Genomic DNA, 12,827 nt, shown 5'->3' on the forward strand with positions numbered 1-12,827 from the left:
AAGTAAAAATGGGGAAAAGCAAAACAAACAAAAAAAAATCTACCAGGTACGGCGGCTCATGCCTATAATCCCAGCACTTTGGGAGGCCGAGGCGGGTGGATCACCTGAGGTCAGGATTCGAGAGCAGCCTGGCCAACATGGAGAAATCCTGTCTCTATTAAAAATACAAAAATTAGCCGGGCATGGTAGCAAGTGCCTGTAGTCCCAGCTACTCGGGAGGCTGAGGTAGGAGACTCACTTGAACCCGGGAGGCGGAGGTTGCAGTGAGCTGAGATCATGCCACTGTGCTCCAGCCTGGGTGACAGAGCAAGACTGTCTCAAAAAAAAAAAAAAAAAGAAAGAAAGAAAAAGAAAAATCGGAGTGTATAGACTGTGAAAGTGAGATGGTAGAAATGAATTAAAAGGTAGGTGGACTAAAATCCCCAATTATGATACTATCAGATTGAATTGTTTTAAAAAGGTAATTTACTATTTTACAAATGCCACATTCAGCCAAAACTTAAGTGCAGAGAAAGATTTAAAGTCAAAGATGGAAAACTAGACAATAAGCAGATATCAAAAGAAAGTTAGCAAGACTATTTTAGTATCAAAGTAGACTTTAAGCCTGAAAGCCTTTACCAAATATACTGAAATAATTTTAATTAATCAGGAAAATATAGCCACTCTAATTCATATAGTGCAATAATATGGCTTCAGAATATATAAAATAAATATGAAAAGAGCTACAAGGAGAAACTGACATGACAAATCCATTGTCACACTGTATCTGCAGTTCTCAAACTTCAGTGAGCATTCGAGCCACCTTGATGGCTTGTTAAAACACAGATTGCAGCCGGGTGTGGTGGCTTTGGGAAGCTGAGGTGGGCAGATCACTTGAAGTCAGGAGTTTGAGACCAGCCTGGCCAACATGGTGAAACGCTGTCTCTACTAAAAATACAAAAAATAGCTAGACGTGGTAGTGCATGCCTGTAATCCCAGCTATTCAGGAGGCTGAGGCAGGAGAATTGCTTGAACCCTGGGGGCAGAGGTTGCAGTGAGCCAAGATGGTGCCCTGCACTCCAGCCTGGGTAACAGAGCAAGACTCCATCTTAAAAAAAAAGCAAAAAACCCAAAAAACAAAACACAGATTGCTGGGTCCCACCCTGGGAGTTTTTGAGCTTTTGATTCCATAGGTTGAGTGGGGCCTGAGAATTCCCATTCCCAGAATGTTCTCCCCTTGAGAACTAGTACTGCACAGAAGTCCTGCACGTATGCACCAAGAAAGTTTATAGGATAGTATAGAATGTATATATAAAAAAGTTTATAGAAGCATCGACCATCACAGAAAAGTATTGGCAACAACCCATAATGGCAATCAACAACAGAAATGATAAATAACTCATAGTATATTAAGACAATTGGACATTATATAGTAATGACAAAGAATGAACTACAGCTTTGTGCACCACTACAGCTAACTATCACAATATTTGAGCAAAAGAAGAAAATTTGAGAAAAATAAAGTTCCAGGGGAAACAAATTAAGACATTGTTTAGGGATATATCTAGTTATGATAAAACCATAAAGAAAAGCAAGAAAAGGAGTAACCCAAAATAGCATAGCAATTTTCTCTGTAGGGTGGGAAGAGAAGATGCAGTCACGAAGAGTAATGTTCTATTTCTTAAGCTAAGAGGTGAGTTATTGGATGTTTATTTTATTCTAAGTTGTAAGGATAAATGATGCATACTTTTTGTATCTAAGGTAGATCTCTCAAAAACGCTAAAAGGTAATGAAACCAGATCGTATACAGTAAGAAGCAATCACTTCCAATTGAAAAGGGCAAGAGTGGTTTCCACAGGGAATTGGGTTTTGAACTATTATCAAAAATTTGATAGGCAAAGCTCTGGAAGGAGAAGGGGAGAAAGAAATTTTAACTTTGGCCAAATGGCATAATCAAATCATAAGAAGTAGACCAGTCTGTCTAGAGAGAATTGTTCATATGGGATATGTCAAGCAGATCAGGTTGGAAAGGAAGTTAGATCAAATTCTTTTTTTTTTTTTTTGAGACAGAGTTTCATACTGTTGCCTGAGCTGGAGTTCAATGGCTCCATCTCGGCTCACTGCAACCTCTGCCTCCTAGGTTCAAGCGATTCTCCTGTCTCAGCCTTCCGAGTAGCTGGAATTACAGGTGCCCGCCACCACGCCTGACTAATTTTTATAATTTTAGTAGAAACGGGGTTTCACTATGCCTCGAACTCCTGACCTCGTAATCTGCCTGTCTTGCCCTCCCCAAGTGCTGGGATTACAGACGTGAGCCACAGTGCCTGGCCCAAATTCTTAATTCAATTAACTATATATGAATTTTGAGAAGATAAGACACACTGCAGATACATTCTTATGGGAGGAGGTCAAAGAAAGTCTGACGTGTGGCTGCTCTCTGTGCCTACACAGAAAAAATTCGAATAGTATATATAGTTTACCACAAACTTTTAGGCAAAAGCCTGATTATGTAGTCAGATCCATCTATGTGAAAAGTAAAACATCTTTGACTTACTAACTTATTTTTAATTTTTTTTTTTTTTTTGAGACGGAGTCTCGCTTTGTCGCCTAGGCTGGAGTGCAGTGGCACGATCTTGGCTCACTGCAAGCTCCACCTCCCAGGTTCACGCCATTCTCCAGCCTCAGCCTCCCAAGTAGCTGGGACTGCAGGAGCCTGCCACCATGCCTGGCTAATTTTTTGTATTTTTAGTAGAGACGGGGTTTCACTGTGTTAACTGGGATGGTCTTGATCTCCTGACCTCGTGATCCACCCGCCTCAGCCTCCCAAAGTGCTGGGATTACAGGCGTGAGCCACCGTGCCTGGCCTTATTTTTAATTTTTATTAGGTAATTTGAGGTAATATATGTAGGCATTTTTTTAACTTGATCACTCTATAAGGTTTACAACGAAAAAGAATTAATCTTGTCTAACCCTGCCCATTCCTGAGTTCCACTACCTAGAGGAACTACTTTCAACTTTCAGGCTTTTCTGATTTTAAATTCCATTTTTGAAGAAACATACTTATATTGCTACTTCTTGATTTAGACATGATTTTCTCTATTAAATTAGGATTTAGTTCTTTCATAACTACCATCCCTAGACTTTACTGCACACAATTACTTCTTCATCTTTATGTTCCCAACATAAATCTTTCACAATTTTTGGCCAAATCAGAGTACAGTATTTACATTATTTTGATCATGTAAGTATTGTTCTCGGTTGAGCCATGTGGTACCCTGTGAACACATTTTTTCCTTGTATAACTTCCATATTTTACAGGGTTAACTGCTTCTTTTGTATTTATAATTTTCTATTCACATAGCAATAAGTTATCCCTAAATTCTCCATTCAAGCGTCTAACATGCCCCTCAATATTGTCAAATTTAATTGGTAATTTCTGTGTTCCATTTTTCCCCCCTTGAAGACATCCCTCTTGGAGTACTCCATCTTCTTATTCCAATCTGGCTTACTGAAGAGTTGTTATCCCCAGACTTCCTTGACTATCATCCTAGAAATTCTCATCACTTCTTTTCTTCTGTGGGATACCATCTTCCTTGTTTCTCCTGTGTGCTTAGGGTGGGGCTTGTCATATGGTAGGCCTTTCTGTACACAAGGCCCATCTGGTTCTTTGTGGAATCCCAAATGCCAGTTATCTTTAAGATTTATCTCTTGGGCTTATCAGCTTTCTCAGACAGAATCATTCAGTTGCCTGATGGTAGGGGTGTGCATAAAAGACTGGCAGCCAGCGTTTTGGAAAGGCCTTGGGGAAGGGGCGGGTTTACTCTTCAGTATGCAGATGTTTCCTTAATCACTCTGTTTTCAATAAAGAGCCTTACTTTCACCTTCAAATGTTCCAGGGGTCTAAAAAATTGCCCTCTCCAGTCTAGATGGATGAAGGTTGAGAGTCATCTCATCAGATCATAAAACTACCAAGATCGTAAAAGAGGTCAATCAGTTAAGTTTTATAGTCAACAAATATTTATTGAGTGCCTAATTTGAACACGGCATTGTGTTAGAAATTGAGAGAATGCACACTTCCTTACCAAATTCCTTGGAACTGAGACCTACTCTTTGAGAAAAAAAAAAAAAAAAAATCAAGTTTTCTACAAATCCCAGAAAGGAGTGCTCACACACAAGGTTTTGAAACTCATTACTCCAAGAGGGTCTAGGCCAAATGTGGAAACAGTTTAGAAAAAGATATAGGAAAGCACATAATTGTCAGCTCCATCGAGACAAGCTAAAATGTTGTGGAAATATTTCTAACCTCTGAGACTCTTGACAAAGAGAGCAAACAAGTCTTTCAACAATTTCTTTCTTTTTTTTTTTTTTTGAGACGGAGTCTTGCTCTGTCACCCAGGCTGAGGTGCAGTGGCGTGATCTCTGCTCACTGCCACCTCCGCCTCCCGAGTTCAAGTGATTCTCCTGCCTCAGCCTCCTGAGTAGCTGGGATTACAGGTACCCACCACCACATCTGGATAATTTTTGTATTTTTTAGAGACAAGTTTTCACCATGTTGGCCAGGCTAGTCTTGAACTCCTGACCTCAAGTGATCCACCTGTCCACCTGCCTCAGCCTCCCAAGTGCTGGGATTATAGGCATGAGCCACCGTGCCCAGCAGTCTTTCAACAATTTTGATTGGTAGTGAGAGGTATGTTCCTGCAATGCTACATGCAGTTCCTAGAATATACTAAATTCTACTTTGATGAAGTGTATCTACTATCGTGCAAGTCTGTCAGCAGATATTTTCTATATCGTTCAAATTAAGTGTGGAGCGGAATGATCATAGACCAGCAGTTCTCAAAGTGTAGTCTTTGGGCCTCTGGGGGTCCCCAAGGTCAAAACTAGTTTTTATAGTAATACTAAGACATTGTTTGCCTTAGTATTATTAATATTAGTATTATTAATAATAGCCTTTATCATTGTGTTGATATTTACATCAATGGTGTTTGTGCTTTAGTGTAAACCATAACAGTAGCATAAAAGTGTGCCAGCAGATACTGTATTCTTCACCACAAGGCTCTTGCAGAAAAAAAAAAAAAACCAGTTTCACTGTTTCACTTAAGAATGTCGTTGAGCTTTTTTCCTCTCTTCAGTGCGGGGTGCCCACAAGTTGCGCGCTCTCTTTCTGCTGCTCCCCAGCTCTCAGATACAGCCGACACCATGGGTTTCGGAGACCTGAAAAGTCCCGCGGGCCTCCAGGTGCTCAACGATTACCTGGTGGACAAGAGCTACATTGAGGGGTATGTGCCATCACAAGCAGATGTGGCAGTATTTGAAGCCGTGTCCGGCCCACCGCCTGCTGGCTTGTGTCATGCCCTACGTTGGTATAATCATGTCAATTCTTACGAAAAGGAAAAGGCCAGCCTGCCAGGAGTGAAGAAAGCTTTGGGCAAGTATGGTCCTGCCAATGTGGAAGACGCTACAGGAAGTGGAGGTACAGATAGTAAAGATGATGATGACATTGATCTCTTTGGATCTGATGATGAGGAGGAAAGTGAAGAAGCAAAGAGGCTAAGGGAAGAATGTCTTGCACAATATGAATCAAAGTTAGCCAAAAAACCTGCACTTGTTGCCAAGTCTTCCATCTTACTAGATGTGAAACCTTGGGATGACGAGACAGATCTGGCGAAATTAGAGGAGTGCGTCAGAAGCATTCAAGCAGACGACTTAGTCTGGGGCTCATCTAAACTAGTTCCAGTGGGATACGGAATTAAGAAACCAAATACAGTGTGTAGTTGAAGATGATAAAGTTGGAACAGATATGCTGGAGGAGCAGATCACTGCTTTTGAGGACTATGTGCAGTCCATGGATGTGGCTGCTTTCAGCAAGATCTAAAATCCATCCTGGATCATGGCATTTAAATAAAAGCTTGAAAGATTAAAAAAAAAAATGTCTTTGAGTGCTCGCTTCAGCAGCACATATACTAAAATTGAAATGATACAGAGAAAATTAGCACAGCCCCTATGCAAGGATGGCATACACATTTGTGAAGCCTTCTATAGTTTTAAAAAAGAATGTCTTTGAAACAGCATTAAAAAACTTCTTAAATCTCAACCATTATGTACACTTTGAAAATACTCTGTATGACAAAATGGGAACTGCACAGAAAACGCTGTGGCTGAATGCTGAAGTGTGACAGTCGGTGTGAGGAAAAGTGCATGTTTAATTGTATGAGATACAAGCTGAAGAGCCATTTTTCACAATACACTTTTTTTTTTTACTTGAAAGAACAACTGACAGACAAATTATAGTTATTCATACTTGAGTATTTGTCAGACATTTTCTCAAAAATTAATGAAGTGAGTCTGTCACTTCAAGGAAAACAACTGGCGGTATTTGTTGCCAGTGATAAAATTTAAGCTTTCAAGTAAAAATTAGAATATCAGAAAATTCGTATTCACCACTGTGGGCTTGACAACATCCTAATACTTAAGGCTTTGCTGATGAGATTGGTGATGATGTTAACAACTGTGATTTAGAAAGAAAAATGTTTTTAGAGAAGGGGTCTCACTATGTTGCCCAGGCTAGACTAGAACTCCTGGGCTCAAGCGATTCTCCCATCTAAGCCTCTCAAGTAGCAGGGACTACAGGTAAACCTGACTGTGCCCAGCTAACAATTGTAATTTTTTAAAATATTAAAATAATAATAATAATAACATTGATAATAAAACACATCAAATTTGGGAAGAACAACGTAACTCACTGAACCAGTATTTTCCAAATGATCAATGCATGGGTAAAAGATCCATTCAAAGTGAAAGATAGAAGAATTTTAATTTGACAAGCAACATTTAAGAAACTACTACTTGGTGATTTTGGGGTAATATTAAAGAAAAATATCCACAACTATTTGAAAAGGCTATTAAAATACTCCTCCATTTTCCAACTATATCAGCAGAATGAAAGAAATAGTAGACATGAGAATCCAACTGTCTTCTATTAAGCGAGACATGAAGGTTTTTATTTATTTATTTTAAAATTTTACTTTAAGTTCTGGGATACATGTGCTGAATGTGCAGGTTTGTTACATAGGTATACATGTGCCATTGTGGTTTGCTGCACCCATCAACCTGTCATCTAGGTTTTAAGCCCTGCATGCATTAGGCATTTGTCCTAATGCTCTCCCTCCCTTTCCCCCCACCCTTGACAGGCCTCAGTGTGTGACGTTCCCCTCCCTGTGTCCATGCATTCTCATTGTTCAACTTCCACTTATAAGTGAGAACATGCCGTGTTTGGTTTTCTGTTCCTGTGTTAGTTTGCTGAGAATGATGGTTTCCAGCTTCATCCATGTCCCTGCAAGAGACATGAACTCATTCTTTTTTATGGCTGCACAGTATTCCATGGTGTATATGTGCCACATTTCCTTTATCTAGTCTATCACCGATGGACATTTGGGTTGGTTCCAAGTCTTTGCTATTGTGAATAGTGCTGCAATAAATATACATGTGCACACAGACATCAACATTTTTGCAATGATGTAACAATGCTACTTTTCTCACTATTTAAAAAAATGCAGTTAATTTTCATCACATATGCAGTGATTCCTAATTTGGGATGATATTGCCCAACCTCCCCTCCAGGGACACTGGGCAATATCCGCAGACATTTTTGGTTGTCACATTGGGTGCAGGTGGCAGGTAAGGTGTTGCTGGCATCTAGTGTGTAGAGGCCAGGGATGCTATTGAACATCTTATAATGCACAGAACAGCTCCCACGACAGAGTTATCCAGCGCAAAACGTCAATAGTGTGGAGGTTGAGAAGCCCTAGACTAAATTACAGAAGACAGATACAAAAGCTGCCTGTCAAAACAAAACAATGAAGCCAAATCACCTAAGTGTATGTATCCAAAATGCTACATTTTAAGGCCAAGATGCATAGAGATTAGAGTAAGATACTAGGTTTAAGTCATGAAAGCTGTTTTCTGATTCACTAGAGAGAATAGTTTGTAATTTTTTTTTTTTGGAGGGACTGAGTCTTGCTCTGTCACCCAGGCTGGAGTGCAGTGATGCAATCTGAGTTCACTGCAACCTCTGCCTCCTGGGTTCAAGCTATTCTTCTGCTTCAGCCTCCTGAGTAGCCGGGACTACAGGCAGGTGTCATCACACCCGGCTAATTTTTGTATTTTTAGTAGAGACAAGGTTTCACCATGTTGGGCAGGCTGGTCTCAATCTCCTGACCTCAGGTAATCCACCTGCCTTGGCCTCCCAAAGTGCTGGGATTACAGGTGTGAGCCACCGCACCCGGCCTCAGTCTGTAATTTTTTTTTTTTTTTTTCTTGAGACGGAGTCTTGCACTGTCGCCCAGGCTGGAGTGCAGTGGCACAATCTCGGCTCACTGCAAGCTCTGCCTCTCAGGTTCACTCCATTCTCCTGCCTCAGCCTCCCGAGTAGCTGGGACTACAGGCACCCACCACTATGCCTGGCTAATTTTTTATATTTTTAGTAGAGATGGGGTTTCACTGTGTTAGCCAGGATGGTCTTGATCTCCTGACCTCGTGATCTGCCCGCCTTGGCCTCCCAAAGTGCTGGGATTATAGGCGTGAGCCACTGGGCCCAGTCCTCAGCCTGTAATTTTCTACGGGAAAATATAGGGCTAATTTTTAAGCTCTGGTTTATCATTAAAACTAATAGAGTTTTAGAAATTCATTCTATCTCATGTTCAACATATAACTCATGTTTGGTATTGTAATCTGTATTTGTATTTCTGAATACACAGCAAATGTGAGGCCAGCGAATGTGAACATGAAGTAAAAGACACAGTAATTATAGCACCCTGTACTCTGGGCTTTGACTCAAGGCATCGTCTAAGGTTCCCCAAGCATCCATAAAATACAAGACTTAAAGCATTAGTAAGATGTCATGTTTTTGAAAAATAGAATAGTACTAGAGAATGAAGCTAGTTACTGGTTGTTGGACAAATTAATGACATCATTTTGGTAAGAGAGGATTTATATAACTCCTAAAATCTCACCATAGGTGGGATCATCATATCAGTCAACTAGTCATACCTACGCGCGGTTTAATTATATCTTCCCAACTATTACTCCTCATCCCGCGGTATGTTGAAGTCCTGACCCCTGATACCTATGAATGTGATTTCATTTAAAAATTGGGTCTTTGCAGATGTAATCAAGTTAAAATGGAGTCATACTGGATTAGGATGGGCCCTAAACCAATCCCGGGTGTATTTATAAGGACTGACAGATTTGGAGACACACACACACACAGAGGGAAGAAGGCCACATAAAGACAGAAGCAGAGATTGGAGTGAAACAGCTACCAGCCAAGAATGCCCAGCATTTCTTTTCTTTTGTTTTTTTTGAGAGGGAGTCTCGCTCTGTCTCCCACGCTGGGCAGTGGTGTGATCTCGGCTCACTGCAAGCTCTGCCTCCCAGGTTCACTCCATTCTCCTGCCTCAGCCTCCCGAGTAGTTGGAACTACAGGCGCCCGCCACCACGCCCAGCTAATTTTTTTGTATTTTTAGTAGAGATGGGGTTTCACCACGTTAGCCAGGATGGTCTCGATCTCCTGACCTCGTGATCTGCCCGCCTCGGCCTCCCAAAGTGCTGGGATTACAGGCGTGAGCCACTGCGCCCGGCCAATGCCCAGCATTTCTAGGACTGCCAGCAGCTAGGAAGTGGCAGGGAAGGATTCTTTCCTAGAACCTTCAGAGGGATCATGGCTCTGCCAATTCTGGACTTCTAGAACTGTAATGCAATACATTTCTGTTGTTTTAAGCCACGGAGTTTGTGGTATTTTGTTACAGCAGCCCTAGGAAATTAATAAGCATACCAGTCTATACCAAAGCCTCTTCTTCAAACCTTTTGCAGGTAGTTTAATGGTCTTGGGCTGGGAGAGTCCAGTGATGGGGCATTCACTACCTAACAGAACAGGCAGATTCACTGCTGGCTGGTTTTAAAAGTTATAGAGTTCTTCCTTATAATGAACAGACAGATATGTCTGCTTGGTTGTTTACATTTTTTGTTATTTATTTATTTAGTTAGTTAGTTAGAGATGGAGTCTTGCTTGGTCGCCAGGCTGGAGTGCAGTGGTGCAATCTCGGTTCACTGCAACCTCTGCCTCCCTGGTTCAAGGGATTCTCCTGCTTCAGCCTCCTGAGTAGTTGGGACTACAGGCATGCACCACCATGTCTGGCTAATTTTTGTATTTTTAATAGAGACAGGATTTCACCATGTTGGCCAGGATGGTCTTGATCTCCTGACCTCATGATCCACCTGCCTCAGCCTCCCAAAGTGCTGGGATTACAGGCATCAGCCACCATGCCTGGCCACATTTTTAAATTTTTATAAACAGTCTAGAACTCTGTCATCTTTAATACATACCATGATATACTTTGGCAAATGACTCACTGAAAGTTCATCTTGTTCAAAGACAGAAACTGAAATCCCAAAAGGTCAAATCAAGGCTCTGGTTACTGACCATCTATCTACAAAGTGAGCGTGTAGCTCAACTGGGTGAAGTGTCCCATTGAGGTCAAAGGAAAAACTGTGGCTACCATGAATGAAAATGGGTGGCATCACGTCAAATCAGCCACATTCAGTTTTAAAGAAGTTTGCAGAATTAGGACGACAGGTTGGGGGCCCAGTTTATAAAAAGGATAAGCAACTTTTAAGCTTTACAAATTTAGTAGCCAAGATAGGATTAGAATCTAGTTCCATATGAAAGAAAACCTCCAGTGGTTTTGTGACTCAACGCAGAGTGCCTTCCCTGAGCACAGCATTGGAATAACCATCATTTAATCCATTGTATACTGTCCCTTGTGAGGGGAGCTCTTAATAAGGTGTTTAATAAAAGCTCATAAATTAATTTACTCCCATGCCATTGTATCCTTCTTTCACAGCAATTGAAATTCTATTTATAATAAATTCAATCAGTATTCACGTGGGCGATGCATATATTTCAAAATGTTCAGCTGTAATTTGGATCTAATTAGTTGACACTTTGAGTATTGCCAGAAGTTTTTTTTTTTTTTTAATTCAGGAGTGAATTGGCTGTTTCAACAACAAATTTTCAAAAACATCTGTAGAATAAAACCAACTGACAAAAGTATTTATGTTACAGTTTTTCGTTGTGACATAAGGGGACATTCCATTTTATGTGCTTTGCATTTATTGCAAAAGCTTGGGCCACAAGATCCTCTGTGGGATGGACTTTCCTCATTATCATCTTGTCTTGTTTCTCCTTTCTTTGTTTAGATGGAAAATTTAGATGGAAATTCAATAGCTTGATGAGACGCTTTGTTTTGCATCTTGACCTCTCATTATCTTTAAACTTGGCCCTCCATACACAAATTTAGAGGATTTTGACCAACAGTGGGTCGAAATATTCAAGAAAAAAAATACAACAATAAAAGTGCAAACAAAAAGCCAATACAGTGTAACAGCTGTTTACATAGCAGTTACACTGTATTAGATATTATAAGTTATCTAGAGATGATTTAAAGTATAAGGGAGGAATGTGGATAGGTTTGATGCAAAGACTATGCCAATTTATATCACAGACTTGAGCATCCCAGGTTTTGGTATCTGAGAGGATCCCGGAACCAATCCCGTCCCCTGGATACTGAGGGCCAACTCTAGTTAATAATGAAAAGCAAGGATGACAGCCACACTGGAAATCACTTTGAATGTGGAAGAATGCTGACAACAGAGCAGGTGTTGGCTAATTATAATGAAGGTATTGAAGGTGACGATGATGAAAATAACAGCAGCCAACAATGATGGCACTTACTCTGCTCCAGTAACTGAACTGGATATGTTACCTCATCTGGCCCTCTTAACAACTCTGTGAAGTAGGTATGTATTATCCCCATCTTGAAGATGGGAAAACTGGGGCTTTGGGAGGTTAAGTCACTTCCTCAAGGTCTCAAGCTAATAAGTTGAGGGCCACCATTCAAAGCCAGTTCTATCTACCTTGCAGAGTCCATGTCCTTAATCATTACATGACATGGACTCAACTGTGTTTTAGGAGACAACATATGGGTGTGTAGTAAAATTCATATTTCTACTCTGTATACTAGTGTGTATTTTCTATATTTCTACAATGCTGTCATTTCAGTCACTGCCTTACTGATTTAGACAAGAGGCAAACTAGCTTTCCCAGGGTAAGAACAATGACATAAAGTGAAAACCTGGCCCTAAAGTCACAGAGAAAGCAGGCACTCAAGAGAATGCGGCCTTCTAGGTCAGTGTCCTCTAGCAGAGGCTAAAAAAACCCCAAGGCAATTACCTCAGCAACTTAGGCACCCCCTCTTCAAGTTTTGTTTAATTCCGTATTTGAGTGAGGGGTAATTTTGTCCAAATATTGTTTCAGTTATTCATTTTGATATGCTAGTAAAAGGAGGCAGACCTATTTCTAAAAATCTGATAAGTAGATCTTCCCACTACCCTACTGGACTCTGAGATGCAGTGTCAGACTCCAAGGCCCAGTATATTGGTTTTTTTTTTTTTTTTGAGATGGAGTTTTGCTCTTGTTGCCCAGGCTGGAGTGCAATGGGGTTCAATCTTGGCTCACTGCAATCCCCGCCTCCCGGGTTCAAGCTATTCTCCCGCCTCAGCCTTCCAAGTAGCTGGGATTACAGGCATGCACCACCGTACCCAGCTAATTATTTTTTGTATTTAGTAGAGACAGGGTTTCGGTATGCTGGTCAGGCTGGTCTCGAACTCCTGACCTCAGGTGATCCACCTGCCTCGGCCTCCCAGAGTGCTGGGATTACAGGCGTGAGCCACCGTGCCCGGCTGGCACAGTGTATTGTATAAGAACTCTAGAGTCAGGTTGTCTGCATTCA

The 12,827-nt window shown here is 41.0% G+C and overlaps 1 protein-coding gene and 1 non-coding gene across 2 annotated transcripts; both read left to right on the forward strand.

The window, feature by feature from the left end:
• Positions 1 to 5,120: 5,120 nt before the first annotated feature.
• LOC101130619 (elongation factor 1-beta-like) lies at positions 5,121 to 5,903 on the forward strand. Its single transcript, XM_055367062.2, has one exon. The coding sequence runs from the start codon at positions 5,179 to 5,181 to the stop codon at positions 5,755 to 5,757; it is 579 nt and encodes a 192-aa protein (XP_055223037.1). The 5' UTR covers positions 5,121 to 5,178; the 3' UTR covers positions 5,758 to 5,903.
• A 15-nt stretch (positions 5,904 to 5,918) lies between these two features.
• On the forward strand, positions 5,919 to 6,025 carry LOC115931387 (U6 spliceosomal RNA). Its single transcript, XR_004067886.1, has one exon. It is a non-coding gene; the product is annotated as a U6 spliceosomal RNA (small nuclear RNA).
• The last annotated feature ends 6,802 nt before the right edge of the window (positions 6,026 to 12,827 follow it).

This window comes from Gorilla gorilla, chromosome 19, assembly GCF_029281585.2.
Source record: "Gorilla gorilla gorilla isolate KB3781 chromosome 19, NHGRI_mGorGor1-v2.1_pri, whole genome shotgun sequence".
Classification (NCBI taxonomy): domain Eukaryota; kingdom Metazoa; phylum Chordata; class Mammalia; order Primates; family Hominidae; genus Gorilla; species Gorilla gorilla.

What these genes read in the sequence shown, in the direction of transcription:
- LOC101130619 (XM_055367062.2), top strand. Translation starts at nt 5,179, where the DNA reads ATGGGTTTCGGAGACCTGAAAAGTCCCGCGGGCCTCCAGGTGCTCAAC.